General features: G+C 37.0%; 1 protein-coding gene across 23 annotated transcripts in view; it reads right to left on the bottom strand.

Moving 5' to 3' along the window:
* Positions 1–22,500, bottom strand: part of RBFOX1 (RNA binding fox-1 homolog 1) — a 1,263,570-nt gene that overhangs the window by 85,682 nt on the left and 1,155,388 nt on the right. For 18 of the 23 annotated variants that reach the window (XM_026858910.1, XM_026858919.1, XM_026858920.1 and 15 more), the window contains 5 exons: positions 16,941–17,084; positions 13,989–14,042; positions 8,236–8,328; positions 6,442–6,502; positions 522–575 (listed from right to left, as the gene is read on the bottom strand). In XM_026858910.1, the coding sequence (XP_026714711.1) occupies positions 522–575; positions 6,442–6,502; positions 8,236–8,328; positions 13,989–14,042; positions 16,941–17,084 (406 nt within the window). The remainder of the gene's footprint in view (positions 1–521; positions 576–6,441; positions 6,503–8,235; positions 8,329–13,988; positions 14,043–16,940; positions 17,085–22,500) is intronic. The other 5 variants (XM_026858934.1, XM_026858911.1, XM_026858925.1 and 2 more) reach the window with 3 other exon arrangements.

Below are 22,500 nucleotides of genomic sequence, written 5' to 3'. Positions count from 1 at the left end.
GTGAAGACTCACGAGATAATGTGGATTATAAATATAAAAATGTTAAGAAACTGAAAAAAGATAAAATTTAAAGAAAAAGTTCAAGAAAAAATTATGAACACAGATGTTCTATACTTATGTCTATGTACACGTATATGCATAGAATATATATTTATATATTGATTATTTCTGTTGCTCACTAGGCTTAAATAATTCCTGGAGGAATGTGACGGCACTGAAAGATAAAATACAACTAAAATAAAATAAAATATAAATAAAATCTCTTGCAAAACTGGGATATTACAGTATGTTTCATGTTCTACTATCTACTTTCCAATAAAAAGGTATTCATATATCGTCTGTATAAACTTCAGTACGCCCACATAACTGTTAAAATCCCGCATCACCAACCTGTAAATGACTTGCAGATAACGTGAATCAAAGAAACCAAACCTCACTCCAAACATACATTCCGTACTTCTGCGTATTTTAAAGAATATTAAAATAAAACATGGCATGGACAACTAAAGCATAGTCCTTACCTGCATAGAATTCTGGACTATAAACTGCACCAACAACTGGATTTAATTTCCAGCCTGCAGCAAACATAAAAACATAACTGAGTTAATATTGCAATTAGTGACATTAATAAAAATTAGTTTTACATTTTAATTTTGTATAAAGATACACAGAGAAAAAGGCTTAAAAAAAAAGTCATTTTAATGAAAGGTGTATAGGCATCTTAGAACACTGATCGTTAATATCAGACTCTAAAGTATGGAAATAAGCAATGAAACAAGGCATCCTTTGGGCATGTAGTACCGGAATAAATTATCCGGTGAACTACCTTGGCTGCGGGGCACAGTTGCCATGGACTTACTCCCTCAAGTCACGGAATTAAGTCAGAACTAGTTCAGGTATCCCTGTATCATGTAGTACCAGAGTAGATCAGTTCTTTTTCGTTGCTTTAGCTCTCTGGTTACAAGCCAGAAGAGGCCAAAGCAGTTCACCTGCTGGACATAAATATTTCTGAGAAGCACGTGCTGGCGTAGGTTACAAGGCAACCAAATAATCTGAGCATTTTGATTCTACTCTGGGAAAAATGAAAGCAGAGCCACTGCATGGAAATGTCTGTTGCGCCACTGAAGAGATTTGTGTACTATGGGAAGCCGGTTGAAGACTAGAGACTTTTTTTCAGCTGCATTTGTTCACCAGACTGTCTACACTGAAGCAGGACAATCGCAGGCACATCCCCAAAACGACCACCGCCTGCATTTACAGCCCATAAACGCTGAGAGCGTATCGCTATATAGTAGCTGGCGTGTAAGAAAACGCTGCAGTCACATTCCGCAAAGCTCTTAAGTGGTACAAATGCAGCCTCTGCCTTAGTCTGAAATGATCACCGTCCTTCCACAGCTGGCACGAAACCAAGGCAGAGAGCCAGGAGATATCCCATACCCTGTGTTCTGCCCGAACTCCAAATAACTGCTCTCACATCCTTACACCTGATGTGGAATTCCCAGGTAAGCCTGGAGTGCACAGGCTCGCTGCAGAAGCAGTGCCTGGGTTCAACGCATATGTGATGCTAAAGACAACAGAGCTGAAGGGGAAGGGGTGAGAGAACAGCAGGAGAAAAAGCTTCCTTAGCCTTCTCAGCTGTGGTGAAGTGCTGGTTATCATTGTGTTTTGCTCAGCTGAAGGTGGATCCACTGGGAGTGGTAACTCCAAACTTCACAGAACATCCCCCCACATATATATATATATATATATATATTAAAGCATTTGAACAATTAGTTGAACTACAGGGACTGAAAAATCAGGGTTTTTCCAAAAGCACATTTGAAACAAAGGACTGGAAGCACTATTTGTAAATGGGAATAGAGCAAAAACCTGAGAAAAAGCATCTTTTAAACTCAAGAACTATGGTACTTTACCTACATCCTACAACTACACTGCTAGAAACAATACACAATCAAGACATGGACAAGAAGGCTTTCCAAAATCAGAAGAGCTAAGATTAGAAGAATTTAAATGCAAACTGAATTGAGGCTTGTTTCTGCCTTGGCCATATCATGTCACGCAAAAGCACAGTAGACGACCATAAAACCGTAACGCATTAGAAGACTGAAAAAGTGCAATACGAAAAATAATCTCAAGAATAACACAAAACTATTCCTATCCTTTAAAAATACCGCTGTCTCCATCTGATGCACAGTAGCTATTTCCCAATAATTCAGTAACGGAGGTGAGTGGTGGTTTTGAAACACAACTCCTTAGTAAGTTAAGAGTAAAGAGCAGCATTTCGTGCGTTCTGCTCTTCAGAGCTAAGGGCAGTTGCTACACGTACCTAAAAGACAATTACGGAAACTGAAAAATGGCCAAGTGAGAAGGGTTAAAATAACTTTCCTCCTGAAAATATCACAGGCTTTCGACCTGACCCTTCGATTTTACACTCTACAGGATTATACGTAGGAATGTCGCTGCCATAGCAAATACTCTTAGCCGAATTTTGTGTGATAGAAAAATCATCCAAATTTTGAGACTTTCAGTAAAAATCTTCCCGTTTTGTAGTTTAGGGAATATTTAATATTTCAAATTCATTACTTCCTCAAAAGACCACTGATCAACACCATCCAGAATGAAGGACTGGGCTGAATTTCCTATCTGTCAGCTTTTGCTTGTCGAAGAAGCCAATAGACACCTCTCAGCTTCTAAGTTACGCTAACGGCGCCACAATTTGTCTGAGAGAAAGAAAAAATCCTGGAAGACACAGACTGCTCCTCACAGCTGAAAGCCATCCTCCTATTCCGGTTCCTTACCTCTCTCACAGCGATGGGCTGTCTCATCGAACTTTTTGAAGCTTATACAGGAAATACTTTGTTCATCGTGAAAAATCACAGCAATTAAACTTAACTTTGTCTTGTCAGGCAGCAATGTGCTGGCCCATAGCTGTGTGGGTTTAACCAAGTAGTTGATGTCTCCAAGCGAGCAGCTGCCAGGTAACCCTACTTCAACAGCTGGAGGAGGCAAATTCTCTGCAGTGGGTGTCACTTTGTGCATTTTTCTTACTGTCACAATATGAGGCTCCTGCACAAGTTGCAGCTATAAAACCTCCGAACTTAAAAACCAAACAAGGGAAAAAACAACCCCTCTGTCTGCCCCAGAACCTCACCCTGTGCAGTCACGCAAAGAAAGACACGTTAAGCATGCTAAAGGGAAGGAAATAATCATACTGCACAGCGTAACAAGCTTGGGTAGAACCTGGAGCACAGCAATGCAGAGGGGATTATTTTTACTTCGCAGGTCAGGCAGGCACCCATGGCCAGAGGAACGCTTAGGCAGGGAAGCAGCTCTGCAACACCGTTTGCTTTCCTCCTGCTTGCCTACAGAACGGGGAGCAAAGGGCAGTGTGGGGAATTTAACAGTGGTAATAGCCACTACCTGTGATTCTGACTCTAAGTTTACGTCAACAGAAAGCTCAAATTCAAGGCACCACAAGTATAAACGTGAAAACACATTTATCGCTCCACTGATCTCTGTTTCATGTTCTTCTTTCATCGCTGCAGTTCTCGGAGTCTACTTGCACATAATTCTCTATTCCTTACATCACTTGGGTGAGCATCCCGAATTGCAATATGGGCATCAGAAGGAAGTATAACTGTGAACAGGATAGGTTGGAACATCTAAAAATGTCTCTGGAATATTTTTGCCAACAAGCAGAACTCCTGACACTGAATTTATTTGGGAAAAAAAAAAAAAAAAAAAAAAAAAAAAAAAATCTCCAAAGCACATGAGGTGAGCCATCAAAATCATCCTGTCTGATAACAAACTTGCACAGAAAAAGCTCTCCTAGCAACAGAGAATTTATTAGCTGCTCATTTTGGGAATCATCAGAAGTCACTGGCAAGCGTACTTATTTCAAAAACCATCTAGGACACAAAAGCAAGCCACTTATTTGCATGAAGCTGCATATATCAAAGAAAAAGTCTAGGGTTTTGTGCTTTCAAATCTACTGACTTTTGCGATCATATTAACAGCATGATCTTTGTCATCAAACGACTGGCAGCATTCAGGAAAGTCTGACAAAGCATCATGTATCTTATTTTTAATCTACAATAAAATATTAGCGCCTGATGTTTTCATACAATCCAACATGCGCCCCAAATAAATTCTAACTGCCAACAACAGCAATGACCACATGCTCTTTGAAAAACAAAGCCACGAATGACAAAATAAGTGGTTCTGAAGAGAGAGGTGCGTGCAAACAAAGTGTTTCTGGCTATCTGTGTCAGAAGCATCTTGGGAATGTTAATATGGTCATGGAAGGACACAGAAATCTAGACTTATATTCTATTTAAAAGATGAGACCTTTACTTTAGACAACAATAATCAGCGATAGCACCGGTTAATTCCTGACAAAATGCTAAAAAACTAGAATCATACGCTATCAGGATGACTGATATTAGAAGCACTGATTAAACTACATGAAGCATCTTCCACGTCTTTAGTTCATTTCTTGTCACTTGTAACGATTATGCAAGAAGAACATGATTCTCCTTGCGTGCTTAGTTTAGGGAAGCTCACACATTTAAAAAAAGTTAAAAAAAAAATTACAAAAATGTACGAACTGCAACCAGAGTTTGTCTGGTAGACACCCATCAAAAGGTGTGCGAAAAAATATCCTATGGGCAACATCCTGGATGTGTAGATTCACAAACATAAATGCTAATTTTTATGCATCGAGCAGGATTTTTCCTACTTCTGGTGAGATCTAGCCCAGATGGAACAGGATGGAAAATGACAGACAAAACACTTCAAATGGGAAACACTTAGCAGATTTTCATCATTCTGGTTTGGGATATAAATAAATGATAAAGTATGACCTAAGTAACCCTGCAGTGCAGGACACTGAGGTGAACCTCCTCTAAAACAGATTCCTAAAAATATCCCATCTCCGTTTGCAGCATTCCCTTCTTTCAGCAGTAGATGTGCTGATATGTAACACATTATTTTCTAATAAACAGTTTTAGAGCTTAGAATAATACGAATGCAAGATCTACATCGTAATTTATAACAAAACTACTTTTATCCTTTTATCACAACAGTATATAAAGTTCATAGTAACATATGCGTAACGTTAATTTAGACCCTTATTGCAACAAAATCTTGTTACGGTGATCCAGAGTCCACCTTTCTGGCTGTTTTGCTAGATTCACCGAGATGTTTTTAAAGCCAGAAAACAAGAAGGAGATTTTCCCATCTGCATCATTTGCCAAGTTCCACATTTACATACAAAATGAGGAAGAAAACCGTTTCTGAGAAAGCATGAGGAATTTTAGCTTCTTCTCTAGATCATTTTAATAGCTCAATTATCACACGTCAAATGAAAACCATCACTGTATTTTATTTTTACTGTGGTAGGAGAAATTTATGACTCTTTCATTAAAAAATAAAGCCAGTGTTTGCCCTGGGTTTTAGTAAAAACTCACTAATGAGACCTCGGATAAAGAAAATCAGATGTATTTCAGAATGGAAAAGAGTCTAATCTACCTGCGGAAACCCTTACTGATGGACGTGCAGATTTCACCTGCTTTCTACTGCATGGAAAAAAATAAATTAAATTGAAACCCAAATAATTTTAACTACACAGCCTAGTAAAACTGGAAGAGGCAACTGCAGCTAACTTCAAATGATGTATTATTGTTTGATGTTGAGTTAGGAACTTGTTAGACTTTTCTGAACAAGCAAATGCAAACAACCCAACCGCATGATCAAACACTGCCAAAGGATCCATTTTTAAAATGTATGGCTTCTAAACCCCTCAAATATCTATGGATTATTTTTCTATCATTAATGTACAACGTTATCCTGACTGAGGTCAATGTTAGACTGAATTTTTTGAGATAGCTTTGAATTTAGATTTTCCCAGGGAAATAAAGCTGGAAGCAGCACCCAATTACAGTTTGCCCTTTCCTTCTAACAAATGGCGGAAGGGTGACACAGAAAATTATCTTTGATTCAATGCATGTCTTGGTAGTAAGAAGTATCTCATGTCTGACGGAGACGTCCTTCCTACTCGTCTGCCTACCTCCATCATCCAAGCACAACTGAATCCTCCGCTTAGTTCATTCATCGCAACATTAACACTGCACAAAGCTAGAAAAGAATAACGCTTTCCTATCAGGTATATTTTCATATACAAAAGCCACTGTGGTTAAACGCTCAGATTCCAACCAGGCAAAATGATGCATGCTATGCCCGCATGGCTGTGAATTAGCTGAACTCTACACAGAGAATTTATGCCCAGCCCTATTGTGTTTTAGGTTGCTGGACAAAGCCAAGGAGATGCAGGAGATGCAGACTGTGATCGTTCATGGGTACAAGAGTCCACCCATTAAGCAGAAGAGTGAGATTTCACATGCATGGACATTCAACCAAAGCCCTGAGATCTCATGCACTTACCATTCGTGTAAGGGTTGACGGTCTTTTTATTTGTCATTACACGTGCTGTTGCATTATTTACCTAAGCACATAGAACACTGGATTAGAAAGGGTTACAGGAAGGGACCACGTTACTATTAAATGCATGCATTATTACTGCTATTAGTCATGTAAAAATAAAATGCAATTTAATTTATAGAAGGCAACAGGTGCATAACAAAATCATACTATTTATAATTACATTTACTTTCATAACCATTTTAACTTACAAATCATTTCAATAAAGCAACATCATATCATTTAAACTTTAATAAAAAGACATTAAAAGCAAATTAAAAGGTACTGCATAATTTAAGACTTAAGAGCATGCTTGTATTCCATGATAACACTGATACAATAAATACTCAAAACAGAAAAAAAAAAAAAAAAGATTATATGAAGGAACATGCAGTGGAGTAGAAGGGAAAGAGACAAGGTACAAGGAAACAAAGAAAATGTCAAAAAAAGGGACAAACGAATTTTAGCAGTGTGCAACATAACCCTTTAGAAGAGAAGTACCATTGGAAAAGCAACATCTAGCATTCAACACTTGGAACAAGAGCCTTTTTCATTGCAAGAATTAACAAAATCATTCAAGCTTTAAAATCACAGCTAACAAAAGGATAAAAAGAGGGTGCATTATTTAACACAATATGGAGTTAACAATCTGAGTAAGATGTGCACGAAGTCATATCCTCAATCCAATCAGTGCCTCCCAGGCTTGCTTAAAACGTACACTCAATTACAGGCGTACCAATATAGAAAAAAATGTAGCATCAAGAAAACTTAATACAACAAGTCAAAAAAATTCACGTGGTATATCAGCGCTAAATACGTGAAACGGCAGATGGACTTCTCCACTTACCATTCAGCACCATCGCCAGCATGGGTATGTATACAGTTACCATGGTTACTGAGAGTTTGGTGAGGGCCCTAAGCGCTACCGTCGAAGGGGGAAAATGAAAAGGCAAAATATGCAACATCTTACTCAAAAGACGACAGCATTTTCAATTGGTATTTTTTTATTCTAACAAATACGACTGAGGCAGTATTGAAGGGGATCCAGTGGTACTAAAACGCATCGGTGTTGTTTTTTTTGGTTTTTTTTTTTAATAGATAGGAACGGCTCAGACCATCCAGCCAAAGCAGCCTGATGGTTTCGTTAAAAATTAAATGTTAAAATTGGTCAGCCTCTAGTCCGGCTTTGTTTCATTTTCTTGTTCATCTTTTTGGATGCTTCTTTCCCAATGTGAATTTTTTTGAGAGCCACTGTGGATCCCGCATCAACCCTGCAGAAAAAAAAAAACAAAACAAAAAACTAAAAAAAAAAACCAAAACAAAAAAACCCAACCTTTTGTTTGTTTTTGTTTTGTCTGTCACACTTTTTTTTTTGTTGTTGTTGTTCTCAATTTTTTTTTTTTTCTTTTATTTGTTGGCTGGTTTTTGGAATCTACTGCACCCATTGATTTACAAAACATCCAAAATAATAACTTCAAAATATTAAAGCTTTCTTTTTTTTTTTTTCTTTTTTTTTTCAATTCTGTCATCCACCTTTCAGCAATAATGATAATAATAATAATAATTACAAAAGAAATAATAAGAAAAAACCCAAGTAAGGCCAGATTCTCTCTCTTTATATATAAATATATATATATAAACAATGGGAAGGGGAAAGGGGAGCACACAGAAGACACCAATGATGCATCTGAAACAACAAATGAGAGTGAAGCAGACATTTATAAAAAAGATGAAAAGGAAAATATTTTGAACATGCACCTCGATTTTACGGCCCTCTACCACGGTGCCGTGTAATTTCTCCCTCGCCCTGTCCGCATCAGCACTATTTTCGAAAGTTACGAAACCAAATCCCTGCATGCAGGAGGGAGAAGGGGGGAAAACAACATGCACATTATTATTTCAGTCAACGACCACTTGTTTGCTTATGTTCTCTCTCTTTAATTTAATATTTTCTTGTCCTTGCTTCAGTTCTGTAACATGCAAATTAGAAAAATTATAATTGTATTGAGATGTGCAATAAATAAGCGACAAATGTGAACAAATTTTTTTTTCTGTCATCAGTTAGATAATACCCTGAGAAATTCAAAGAAGGATACCAAAAATACCTTTCTACATGTCACTACAGAGGAAAATAAATCTAACAATAAGAAAATGAAATTAAAATAAATTACAGTGTCTTCACATAGAAAAAAATGAACTAATGAGAAAAGAAAATGAACCACATTTTAATGACATGCAGATACCTCAACGAAATAAAAAAACATGTGCACAAAATTCAACACTGAATGTCAATATACTCTAAAACATTGCCTACTTAATCATGCTGTTGTGATCGTAAGAAACATTGTTCCCATGCAACACTAGGGTAACTTAAACTTTTGTCAAACTATACAGCCTTTACTTATTTTTTTATAACAGAAAAAAAAAAAAAAAAAAAAAAAAAAGGAAAAGAAAACCACCACCAAAACAAAAGTACTTTTAGAACAAAGTATAAAATTTCTTGTATTAACAGAGCAAATAAAATCACATGATGTGAATAGAAAAAGAAACTCTGATAAAGGAATAAAAAAGCAAACGTTTCGAATAAGTTTAACTGCTTCGTTTACTATTTATGGATATTACTCTCGAACATGCAACTGGCAGAACTCCAGAATCCCACGTTAGTGGGACAGGAAACTACTCAACAAATACGAAATCCTGTTTATGGCAAATGCTTTGTAATATTAGGCTACACAAACATTTCCAATCCTACTATCATCATTTTCATTGTGCTAATTAAACACTGTTTACAACGGCAAATATTTTTTGGGGAAAAAAAAGAAAATTTAAAAATCAGACATCAAAGAAAAACCGTTTTAGAAACATACACCAACCCTTTGAAGCAATTTCCACGTTAGCACTACAATGCCTTTGCATGCTTTCCCAAAGTTATCCGAACAAATAAGCTTCTACATCCTCGGTGTTTCAGAACAAGTTCTCTACGGAGGCACTGCTGTATGGATTTGAAGTCTTACTACAAGCTTTTTCTTTACTGTTACTTTAGTCTGAACTACGAGTTAAAGCTTTCCTCTGTTCTGTTCCTCACAAGCATCATGTCTCCTCAGTCTCCAGTCCATTCGCTACGTTTTTTTGTGGTCAGTATTCACCCACTTACTCTCTGCAGTTCTACCTGTTACGTACGTAGTGACTGATTTAAAAAAAAAAAAAAAGGAAAAAAAGGGAAGATATTTACACATTTATTTATACATTTTATGCAAAGAGGAGGCCAAATACGAAACTAATTGATTAACAAAACTAATTGACAAATATGAAGCTAATTGACTGTCAATCGGTTAGAAAAGGAACTAATCAGCATTATTATACAGCTTATTGGAGTTATTTTACCTGCTCAAAGGACACATTTGTTTATGACTGTTTATAACACAGAATATGGCGTTTATATTCAGTAGCAGTTTATGTTCCATTCTCTTCAAAGTAGCTCAAACATATTGTGTTGCTCTTTTATTTTTTTCTCTTTTAAAGCCACACCGAAGCCGTAGCTCAGGAGTTCTCTATCAGCAGTTCCACTTCTATCTGAGGCCATTCTCAAAACACCTGATTCCACACATTTTCCCCACTCTACTCTCCACAATTTTAGCACAAAGCCGCGACCTCGCTTGTCACGAGACACTGAGGATGTAAGTCTCTATTCCCCAAAGCACCAGGAGCCTTGAGAGAAAATAAATCCCCCTCCTCAGTACTAATCCCTGTGTTTTAGGTGCCTGCATAGGCTTTTTGTATTCCTAAAGCCATCATCAACTTTAAACTTTTATTTCCTCTTCAACTGCTTCCTCCTGTCTTGTAAAAGCTCTGTGGGAAAAAAAAAAAAGCTCATAACTGAAGATGCTATTAAGAAAATTTCACAGCAGAAAGCATCACTGAAACCATCGATCCAATGAGCCTGGCTCCATGCAGCAGCATAATTTTCCCCGATTCTGGTGGTTCTCCCCCTCGCTCTCCTCATTGCTGACCAACTGCCCTTTCCGAGAATCGCAAACATTTGGTGGGAGTTGTTTAGTCAAAATTTTGAATCGGCCTTCTCGGCTCACAGTACTACCAGTTAATTTTTATTTTTTTTCCCAGACAACTAAAGAGAAAGATAAAAAACCTAATAATATTAAAAAATTAGAAAAAGATATAACATGGAGCCACAAGCCAAGATGAAACAGGGACTTCAAAGATTCTGAAAAGAATACTCATTGTAATTTTTTACCTTCTTATGTTGTATTTATTCTCAGAATTAACAATATTTAAATTATGCTCTTATAATTTATGCAAATCTTTAACTTTACCTACCTGCCACAAAAACTCAATCACCGAACATCGATTCATTCATCGCACATTCAAACAACTGCACAAACATGTTAACATTCATTTTATATGCAGCTGATTCAACAGCTACTTTAGCTTAGCATACTATGTATTTTATTAATCGGGAATGTATATTTCTGTATTTTATTTCTGAAGTCTTATCCGATGATTTAATACTAGCCGAGTTAGTACGCGAGGTTTTGTTTTAATTTGGGACGTGCTTTAGAGCTCTTCTTGTCTGTAGAAATATGTTAATATAATATATACTAGATATATAAAAATACATATATACAGATGTATGAATGTATATATGTAGTATATACCTGCGTAGAGCATTAATTTACAACAGCAAAAATAAAAAATATGGTACGTGTCGATGTTCCTGTATCTTTGCAGCCTTGCAATTGTGCCCAAACCAAAAGCCATTCGCAGCTCCACGGAGATCTTCAACGTTAAAACAGCAGAGCAGTGTTAAAATAGGCACAGTAATGGAAGCTAGATTTTAAATTGTCCTTCCAAGCTGACTGGTAAACGCAGAGAAAGGTAAGTTACTACAAGTCTGTAGCGTTACTTTAATAATCAACAGCTTCAAGAATTGGCAAAGGCAAAGCCTCGTTTATTTAACACGGGTTGTACGAAAGATCTACAGCAAAACAAAACTGAAATTCTTGCAATTCTTACAAAAAGAAGAGTTTCAAAAGTCATCAGCGTTGCCACACAATACTAGCAAAGTTATCTTAATTATTATCACGCCTCCAAACAAACACAAATTTGTAGTATGAAACTTTCATTGTTTTAGGGTTTTCTTTTACGGAGAGACTCCCTTCTGCAAAATTATTTTATACTTTATGGTGGTGCTGCAGCATTATGTCTTTTGAATACGCAATTCCATTTTTATTAACTATTATAGCATGAAAATGAGCTTACTTCCGTTGGTTTTGCAAAAATCTTTAAAAACATTAATTACTGGAAAAAAAAAAACAAACAAAATAAATAAACAAAAACAGAAACAAAAAAAAATTTCTAGCAATTCTTTTATGCCAAAATGCAGCTAGAAACAGATTTGAATTTGATCCTGCAAACTTTTTTACCTGTACTCAGTTTGAGACCACTTAGTAGTCCTTTCAGTTTCAGTGGGATTTTATGAAAACATAGATAAGCACTGCCAGGAATGGGACTTTAATCTGGTGCATCTTATATCCTACAGAATGGACATGAAATGATCAGATTAAAACCAAAAAACAAAAAAAAAAAAAAAAAAAAAGATGGTCCTCTTATTCCTAATCCTGGTTTTTGGTTTTGTTTGTTGTTTTTTTTTTTTTTTTTAAATTTTTAATTTCATTGAGAGAATCTAAAAGTACTTCTGCAAATCAAAATGCTCCATAACTATACTTGAAATAACTCTGAACGAGATGAGAAGCAGTGAGATGCATCACAGAACTGCTTTAAGTATCTTCAGCAGCTTACTCAGAGCCAGCCTGGATGCACCCACACAGCACTGGATAGTGTGGAAGCATTAAATAACAAAAGGTTTCACAGTCTCTAACACGAACTCTGTAACCGAGGTAGTGACTCTACAATCCCACCTAGGAAAACCTCTTCCTTGTGTAAACCTTGTCTAGGAGCTTGTTTTTAGCACAAGGCGCTGGGGCGTTTGCACTACTGCCAAGATCACTACTTAAAAAAAAACTCAGTTCAGCGCTACCTCATCATCCCGTTCCCCAAATACCTGACAGAAGCCTTAGACTCATGCACTCTGACGCGTTTGTGGTGGTTAAAAGTTCTACAGGTGTAAGATGCAAAGGCTAAAACAAACGTGTAAACCACCACCGCCACGACACGTGACTCAGTTCTACTCCATCTTCACAAAACCAATCGAAGGCGGCAGTGTGGGATGTCTTTGGAAACTCACAATCCTATCCAGCAGGAGCAGGTTGTGGACTATCAACATCTTTTGCAAACACTGTTGTATTTAATAATAATATATTTCAGCCGGAGTAGGGGATTCTAAGCCATTGCATTCCGTAAATTTTAGTTGTTTACTGAAAAAGCGGTGAATGTTCCAATTGGGTTTGGGCTAGCAGGCAAGGGTACTAATTAATGAATGTCAGAATAATTTTGGAGGATAAACCAGGACATTTCAGCTATTTTATTTTATTTTTTTTTAAAAAAAAAGACAAAAGGTGATGGCTTTACGCTTAGAATATAAATACACACACATTAAGGGAAAAAATTATCAGAAATAAACCATATCTGAGTTAAGAGAGATTTATGATATATCTGATTCTTAACCCATGACAGATTACAGTATGTCTATAACAGGAAAAAAATTCCATCGCTAATAATAAATCATATATGAGAGTTACAGGAAGACCGAAACATTGGTGGATAAACATTCAAGTGTGTCTGACATGGCAGGAAAAGGAAAAAGATATCTATCACGCATACGACATGCACATCAACTGTTCTAATGGAACTGATACCATAGGTGGAGCTTACTGGGCTAGAGTTTTGCACCGGGTAATGATGCTGACGTCATCAGAGCCATTCTATTTTAAATATTGAATAAATGGAAGTATGCATTTAAGGCAAAGTAATTTTCAGGGAAAAAAAAAATGTTTGCAATACAATAAAAACTCTTTTAATCAAATAAATGTAAAAATAGATTGTTTTCAAAGGGTTGGTGTACTGAAGCTTTAACTAAAGAGGAAAACATCTGCACTTCGATAATCTGGAATCCTCAGCTAATTACTAAAGAGGATAGTTATTAGGTATCATTATCATCTTTCATTTCAATAGGGGAAAAAAAAAATACCTGTAGTAATGCAAACCTGCCTACAAATATCTGTAAGTATGGACTCATGAAATAAAAAAAAATATAATTACCATTACAGAATAAAGACAGCAAAAATCAGCGTTCCCATAAAAGAAATGACAGTTTGGAGTAGCTAAAATTACCCCCTTTAAAAAGATATTAAATGAGTCCAATGATTTTCATGCTGCTTCGGAAACTGAATTGACAGTTCGGAAGGTATTTTCACTAACATGGAATTTCAGATGTTATTTTTTTTTTTTTTACAGCAGTGCAGTTGTTTCCTTTTACTCACACAAATATTTTAAACAAAATTTTTAAAATTCCACGGGTGAATTAAACTGCTTACCTTTGAGCCTCGCTCATTAAAAATAATTTCAACATCTAAGATTTTACCAAATTGCTGCAAAGAAACAGAAAAGTTACATGAAAATAAGAATAAATTCAACAGTTTATATATAGTACAAATGTTTGTTTCATAAACTGGTCGAGCACATAAAAAAAGGTAAAGAATATAAAATCAAAGGTAATCAAGCACCGAAAAGGACACACCGAAGAGGAGCCAGATCAATACTACAACAACACTGTACGTCTCATTACACTTGTCACTATCACGGCATATATGCATTTATGAACCTTAAATTCAGTGAAAACACCTGACATGGAGGAAATCATCACTGGACTGTGATCACAGTGAAGAGAAAGCCCCAAATTTCTTTTTTTTTTTTTTTTTTCCACTTTATCTTTGCACACAGTAAGTCACCCCCTTGTGATCTATCCAGCCCAGTTGCCATCACTTTTTTTTTTTTTTTATATATATAAATACTATTGAGTTACTTTGCTTGGAGTGTAATAACCATTAGTAACAACACAGGATTAACATCTGCATGAACGTTATCACCCCCCTGGTCATCCCTCCCTCTGAAGAACCTGCGTTTCAGAAGACTTTCTGCAGCTGCTTTCCAGGTCGGGTCAAGGATTTGGGTTACTTCTGCTTTACAGATTAAGATTAAGGTTAAGATTAAACCAGTTGGGAGTTTTGTTGCTCGGTTCAAGGAGAGAGGATTTCCCTCCACCCTTCTGTAAAGGGATGACCATTACTCCCTAAGCTATTCTTGCTTACCACAGTATAATCTGGAAAACTAGAAACCTTACTTACTCATTGGGGATTTTTCCCTGCTCAGAATTGTACTTTTATTATAATAGTAGAACTGTTAAGACTCATGACTTTACAGTAGCACTCACAACCATCTAGGCATTGTTCTCACACACCAAACTCGACCACAGTTGCTATCCCAAAGAAAAAGGCTCTACTGGACTTAGCGAGAGAATAAATGTGTGATTCAGGCAGCGTTTAATGAGAACGCTTTCGGATATGGATATCACGTTTTGTGATGTGACACTGCAGTGCGTCGGTGGGTCGTTTCTGTTCTTTCACGTCGCTGACATGCAGTGTGGATCAGTGTTAGCACTGATAAGTGACACAACATGGTAAACAAAAAGGCAGAAATTAGAGGCAGGCAAATGAGTAAGCTAACAAGAAGAGTCCGAGGAACTGCAGAGATGAGCCTACACTCCACTCTCAAGGTATAATAAATAACTACAGGCCAGAAAGGACAGTGCTCTTTCTCTACTTTATTAAAGTGTTTCAAATCGGTTATGAAAAATGAACCGTCGTTGGTTATCCCTTGGCTTATGTTATGTTCTTGCATTCATCATCTAATTAATGTTTTAACCGTAACTTTAGTATATAAGCAGGCATTGCCTTCATGGTTAAACAGGGATCCTCTGCTGTATTTTAATGCTTAAACACTTCTCCTCTGCTGTATTTGCATCCACGTGCAAAGATCATCTGCTATGGGTATGACATGGTCACGATGCAGCATTACCGTATTTCATACCAGATATTTCAACTCACACTTGCAGGAATGTATTTTTCTATCAGTTCAGAAACTAAATTTACTGTTACCAAGTCATACAAAGGCTGGAAAACTCTATTCATTCTCCAGTGTTAGTTAGGTAAGTTTGAGACTTAGAAATACTGAAAAGAAATGTAGTTTTTATTCACTTAAAAATTACTACAATCCCTCTAAAAAGAAAAAAAAAATCCTTTCATTTAACGTACTTTCAAATAAAAGACATCTATTTTAAGTGGTTTGTTTAATTTAAATAAATTTGCATATTTTTCTCTAGAGGGTTAATTATTATGCCTTCTGCTATTTTGCTGATGAGCTGTAAGCTGCATTTAGGAAAGGTTACTGGTAGCAAGTCAGAGAACAGCAAAACAGTCACTCTCGTCTCCCAATACTACAGCAGGGTTCTTTTTTCCAGTGACTTGTTTCCATCACTTCATAGAAATAAATACTGAAAAACATAATGGCTTAAAAAGAACTTAAAAATCTGAAGATGGAAGATGGAGAGAAGTGCCATGAAGTACTTGATGCTGCACTGTACCACAAACTTTTAACGCAGAAGAGAATTCAGTTTTAGTGTGTCAGAAATAAGAAAGCAAGTGCGACACAAATACTTGAGTACTAACTTGGAAAAGCTGGGTTCTGATAGCTCATCGAGTACTACCTCTAGTTTTTATTTAGTCTCATTTCAAAATAAACCTAAGAGTTCTTGGAGCAGGGAGGAGAAACCCAGTCTAACCCCTCATGGTTATGAGCCAAGAATTGACGGCACATATGAGACGTGAAACACGGCCAATGCACTTGAAGGTAGCTAGTGGCCTGGGCAAAAGCAAAAACTGAGAGACTTACAGAAAAATCCTGGCAAAAGCTTTCGAAGCTTACAGACCTAGAACACCTGTGGGGAGGGGTGAGGATTCCCACTTCTGGACTTTCTGCTTAAATTCAGTCCGTGTCTTACTTCTACAGATTTGGGTCCCTTGCCCATGAGGTCAAGCATTGACTGTTTTACATCACGCCCTCCAAAATCAATAAACACAGGTATATAAATCCAGGTGTGAACAGCAGGAATACAGATGTGTTCAATATTTTAGCTTTTTTCTGAACGTAACACAAAACAACACAACACATAGAATAGACCGATCTGTATCACATGCAGTAGAATCAGCAGAACTGCTTTTCCCACTTGTGACTGTCAAATCAGATGTTTAGTTATCAATAAACCAAATGAGAATCTTTACTGAAAAGGGTTAAACGGCCTAAATCACAGATACTGCTCTCACTGTTGCCTGTAACTATTGCAATAAAAATAAATTAAAAAAAAAATATATATATATATATATATATAAACCCCAAACAAACCAACCCAGAAATAAATTGTGAGTACTTACACCAAACATTTGTCTAAGATCTGGATCCCGGAATCTGAATGGTATATTTGAGACGTGAAGCCGTTTTGGCTGTGATTTGTTTTCTGTGTTTTCAGAAGATTGTGTCTGTTGCTGGCCATCGGTCTGTGCTGCATCATCTGTCTGCTAAAAGGATAAAGCAAAATGAAGGAAAGCACACTGTAAGTATTTCGGCCGTTTTCCATACGGAAAAAAAAAAAAAAAAAAAAATTACTAAAAATGAGTGAAAACTGCTCAAAGCTACTAAAGTTGAAATAGATGAAAATCAAATCCATTTCTCTATCTGTCTCAACAGCATAGGTTTTCAGTGATAATTTTAATATATATTTGGAATAAACCGAACAGGAAGATTATTATTTGTTAATTTTCTTAGTTATTTTTTAAATCATGAATACACACATCTCCCTATATTGTACGACCGGCGAAAGCCCTTTAACCTCCACCAGTGTTGGCCAATCTCCACGTCCGTATAACTCTACCTGCAGAAGCAAGCTCTACACTTAATAGGACTGGCACTTCCAGTTGGAGGCCACTGGGACTTCTACAGAGGAGGCAGGTACCACACATCGCACCCTAGCTGCCATTTCGTAAGCAGTGCTGATGGGCGCTAGAGGGTCATTTCGTCTAGATGAATGGTCACCATTATGGAAAAGGCCTTGAGTTGTGAAAGGGGACAGAAGTATAATTGGTGATGAAGGTTGCCTGACATAGAAGTGAGACCCAGAAACAAAGTTTTATAGATTTTTTTTCTTTCTCGCCAAAATAAGATCATACCACGGTACTTCTTACAGGGATACTGTTCCCTGGTTTAAAATACTATTTTATAATTGAAGGACATTGCTATGTATTGCTATTTAACAAAGAAACAGAATTCTAAACCCCCAGAGAGATTAGGTAAAAAAAAATAAAATAATGTCTTTCAGCTGAAAAGTAAAAAATAACCAATGCTGGTCTATCAGTATCTCAGAGAAATTTGTCATCTGTGTTCTTTAATCATATCATACAGTGCCTAATTAATCACTGCATGTACAGCACACATTCACTCGAAAAAGATTTTGCACAGGTAGGTAAAACCAGCGTAAGTTATTTTCTTTTGCACTAGTAGAGGTGATCTGGAAGAAAAGAAGAGGAAAGAAAATAGTTGAATGAAACTACAAGGATTATTTTACAACTGCTATTCTATGTGCTCTGTCCTTCCTATTCCTTCTGAGTGTATTCATCTTCCAAGCATTCATTTTTCTCTTGTGTTCTAATGTCACAGTTCAGCTTCTAAAAAAAAAAAAAAAAAAAGAAAAAAAGAAGAAATCTCCCATTTCCTGCTGGTATCAAATTTCTTTTAGGAGACAACAGCTTAAGCAAAATAAAAAAGGTTAAATAAAATCAACCTTACCACACGGTTTTAGTAGCAATAAGCCTGTTAAGGAAGGAAAGAACTCAAACAGAATACGTCATTTACATCAGCAACAACTATACGTAAATTTAATTCTAGCAAGATAAATTCCACATCGTCTTCCCCAGTAAATGCAAAAGTTCTCAAATTCTGAGTACAAACATCTACAATTTCCTGTGCAGCCTATACTTGCGTGCTGAGAACGTTTTACAAGTAAAGTTGCTCATAATTTCTGCAGCAGCATCAGCTCATCAGCGGTGCCTACACGTCACGGGATACAACCGTACTCATACGCAAACTTCTGTGCGCCCTAGAGATTTTCAAGTGACCCAGAGAAGGCACTGGGAACAGCTCAAGCGTAACTCTAAAACTGAGTCAGTGCCACCACATCTCTAATCTGCTACTCCCTGAACTCACAGGCAGGGTCCCACAGAGTAAAAGTTTCATCTTTAGACATTTCTAGTGATTTAAATACTAAACATTATGTACAGCCGCTAAGAGACAGAAACACGCTCCATGCTAATCTCTTGCTACCTAAAACCAACTCCAAAATTCAAAATTCAGATTTTAGGCAACTGTTCCATCCATAGACACACAGAGATTACTTTCTACCTTCAGGCCTTACAAGGAGAGAAATATGAAGGAAATTTGGTATAGGAGAGCAGGTGGGGGATAAGGGACTGGAAACTCTTGAAATACAACACCGCAGAAGAATTTAACGTCGATTAGATTAATCTGAAGAGAATTCACGGATTCTGAAGGTGCTGTTTAGCTGCAGGAACAAACGGTGCCCCAGGAAGAAATTATATAATCAGAGTACTGTATAAATGCAAATTGGAAAAAGTAATTTCTGTTCATTGTATTAATATAAATGATGGGAAACAAGGAGTAGGAGGGTTGAACCATGCACCATGAGCATGCCAAAACATTAGGAGCAAATTCTGTAGGAAGAAGCTGAACGGATATATTGCCAATAAAAAGCCAGTGAGGTTTCTGAAGACGATGCTAAAGCGGAGCTACAAATTATGGGTGAAGCGGGTAAATCCAGGTACTGTTATTTTCAGAGTAGTTCTTTTTTATTTTGCCGTTTTTGTTTACGGAAGCCTGAAATTAAGAGTTTCAGCAAAGAACGTCTCAGAGTTCAGGAAGTGAGGACTGAAAACCAGAAAATTCAGAAAGTCACTGTCCAAGATTCGTAGCTGTGAATGCCCTTAAAGAAGTCTGTGGTAGAATTAACAGAGCGAAACCATTTAAAAATGTATTCAAAGGCTCGACCACGTAACAGTCTCTTTACAAAGCACATCACCATCCAGAAATCTAGGAGATCTGGAGAAGGATAACTACAAATTGAAATTGGAATGTGAAGCTTACACAAAAACTTCCAAGTAACACCAAGGAGGTAAAATACACACCGGACAGGCTGGATTTTGCAAAATCCCATAAAGGAAAGAAGTTTCAAAGCCCCGTGGACTCGAAGAGCTATAATGCAATTTACTTTACACATAAATAATACATTTCAAGATAATATTTTCATTGCTAGAGGATTTAAAGACCAGCGTTTGATTTATCTTTAAAAATTAATTGAAGTTAGCTTATGACATTAGCCTCGCTACATCCCGGAATTCTCGTATGAAATCAGTACAAGTCCTGATCTATTCAGGTTTGGTCTCTTTCAAATACCCTCTCCTGACTCAATCAAGCAAATTATTATGATTTATATAAAAAAACAAAAACAAAAAACCACCAAAAAAAACCCTACTAAGACTTATTATTGAAGAGAAGTTACATAGGAGGTAGAGTTTGTGTGGTTTTTCACATATAACCTGATTTTTTTTTTGTCGTTTCTGTAGAAAGTTGTATCAGTTAGCATCACATATCAGAGTCATGAATTCAACTTTGTGAAGAGATCACAATTCATAAGCCAATTATCCAAAACATTTTACCATTTTTGGTTCTTTTTCCCTGTGTGTGTACCGTGTGTTTTTTTCCTATCGACGGTGGCAATGTAAATTCATAAACAACTTGTAATCCATTATAATCTTCTTTATGGAACTGCTCTCTGCCCAGTGATTTTTTCATGCTGTATTTGTGAAGTTTTGTTACTGCTGTGTAAACACCTTGCGTTTGATGTCTTTGAACAGCATCTTATTTTCCCAGACAATACCCACAATTTATCAAGATTATTTTGAATTCCAACCCTGTCCCGCAATGTGCTTGCAGTCCTTCACAGCTTGGTATTGTTGCAAATTTAATAAGTATACACTCTTATTCCATCACTCGGGTCATTAATGAAAATATTGAAAAACATCGAGCCACCGCAAATCCCTGCAGAACTCCTTTTAATAAATCTTCTCATTTTGATAGCGAGCTACTTCTTAAACACAGTTTTCTAGTTTTCCACCCAGCCTATTGTAATGTTTACTCTATTTCCCAGCTTGTTTAAAAGCATGTCTTGTGTGAAAGTGCCAAAGCCTTACGAAAAGCAAAATATAACATTCAAAGCTTTTCCGTCCTCCACAAGGCCACCGTAGAAGGAAAAGGCTGCATCGTTTTGACAAATCCATGCTGATGGCTATCCGACTTGTACTTTCAGGTGTTAAAAAATCGCAGCGTGCGTTGACGTGTCCCAGTATTTTCCCAGGACCGAAACTCTGATGACAGCACATCCCGTTACCCTACATAACCAACACTTTTCTCTCTCTCTCCTCTTTAAAAACTGGCATTATGTCTACCATACTCCAGCTCTCCAGCACCTCTACTCATTCTCCACAAGGTAGTAGAGACTAATGGTTCCAAAAATATTACCAGTTCAATCTTTAAATACTTTGGAATAGAGTTAATTGGAAACACTTAACTGAAGGAAAAAAAAAAAAAAAAAAAAAAAAAAAAAAAAAGCCACCATACCTAACTTACCAGAATATTCTTTAATTGGTTTCTTTCTTCTTCGAGACTGACAACTTTTTCTAACAGTTGGGCAATTACTGTAATAATCACCTGGCTGAGGCTGACTTCTACAGCGAGGAATCATGCAAAGAAGAAAGGTTCGCTTGCTCTTCTTCCCAGGGCTGCATTTCATACTCACTTTCAAAGATTTTTCTCTAGCCCGGCATTTACTATCAGTTTCTCTGTCCCGGCTCGAATCCCCTCCAGAAAAACAGGTCTCCCGGTTGCCTCTTGTACATTCAGTTGCAGAATTTGTAACCAGCGTATTCCAGTAGTGAACTCAATGGGCAGTCTGGCTGCAGAGAGCATCAAATCATTGGCAATCCCTATTATTCATTAGTTTAGTACTGAACCTCTGCTTGCCTACTAAAGATCTCATCCACTGAATCTTACTGGTTGGGTATCTACGATAATTTTCAGAACAAAGTCATCTAATAGTCATCTGATGTCATCTAATAGCTCTCCAGAAGCCTTTAAGGGTCTCCTACAATTTTTGACCTTGGATAAGGCACGCCTTTAAGTTACAAGGGCACAATTCCTTGTCTGTTCTTCCTAATCACGATTCAGAACTTTTATTTTCAACGGCACATAGTTGTTGCAGGTATGAATTTTCAATACCACTTTGATTGCTGTCACTTTATGTCCATTGGTCACAACAGCATCATGTGAGTACAACGTGGTCCAGTGTGGTCCCAGTGTGGTCCCAGTGTACAGAGCAGGTGTCGACACTGTGCAGTGTTTATCACGGGGCATCAGTAAATACCCCCCAAACAGACTGACTCCATTTACAAAGCCTGAGGTATGGAATTTCTATGAGACTGTAAAGTCCCTAAACATTTCTAGAACCCTACATCACGCTTCATAACTGTTAAACCTATTAATTAAATTAAAAAAAAAAAAAAAAGGCAGTTCAAATAATTTTAAACGAAGCTGTTTTTCTAAACAGGTAAAGCTATGAACGCACTGGGAGCTGGAAGCACTGGTAATACAGACCCTTAGTGCTACAAGAAATCAACGGTACCTGCAGGCTCTCTGCACCCTTGAAAATTATTCCCGATTGCCTCCTTCCCTATGCATGTCGGTCAGCACTGTTGTCAGGCTACTGTGTAGCTCTGAGGTTTAAGATCTCATTTGTCATTTTCACCGAAAGGTCATTTCAACTGATTTGCTACATGACTACTTTTTTTTTTTTTTTTTTTTTTTTTTTTT

Source organism: Athene cunicularia, assembly GCF_003259725.1.
Source record: "Athene cunicularia isolate RWA chromosome 14 unlocalized genomic scaffold, athCun1 chr14_part1, whole genome shotgun sequence".
NCBI lineage: Eukaryota > Metazoa > Chordata > Aves > Strigiformes > Strigidae > Athene > Athene cunicularia.
This window is presented reverse-complemented; position numbering and strand designations above follow the sequence as displayed.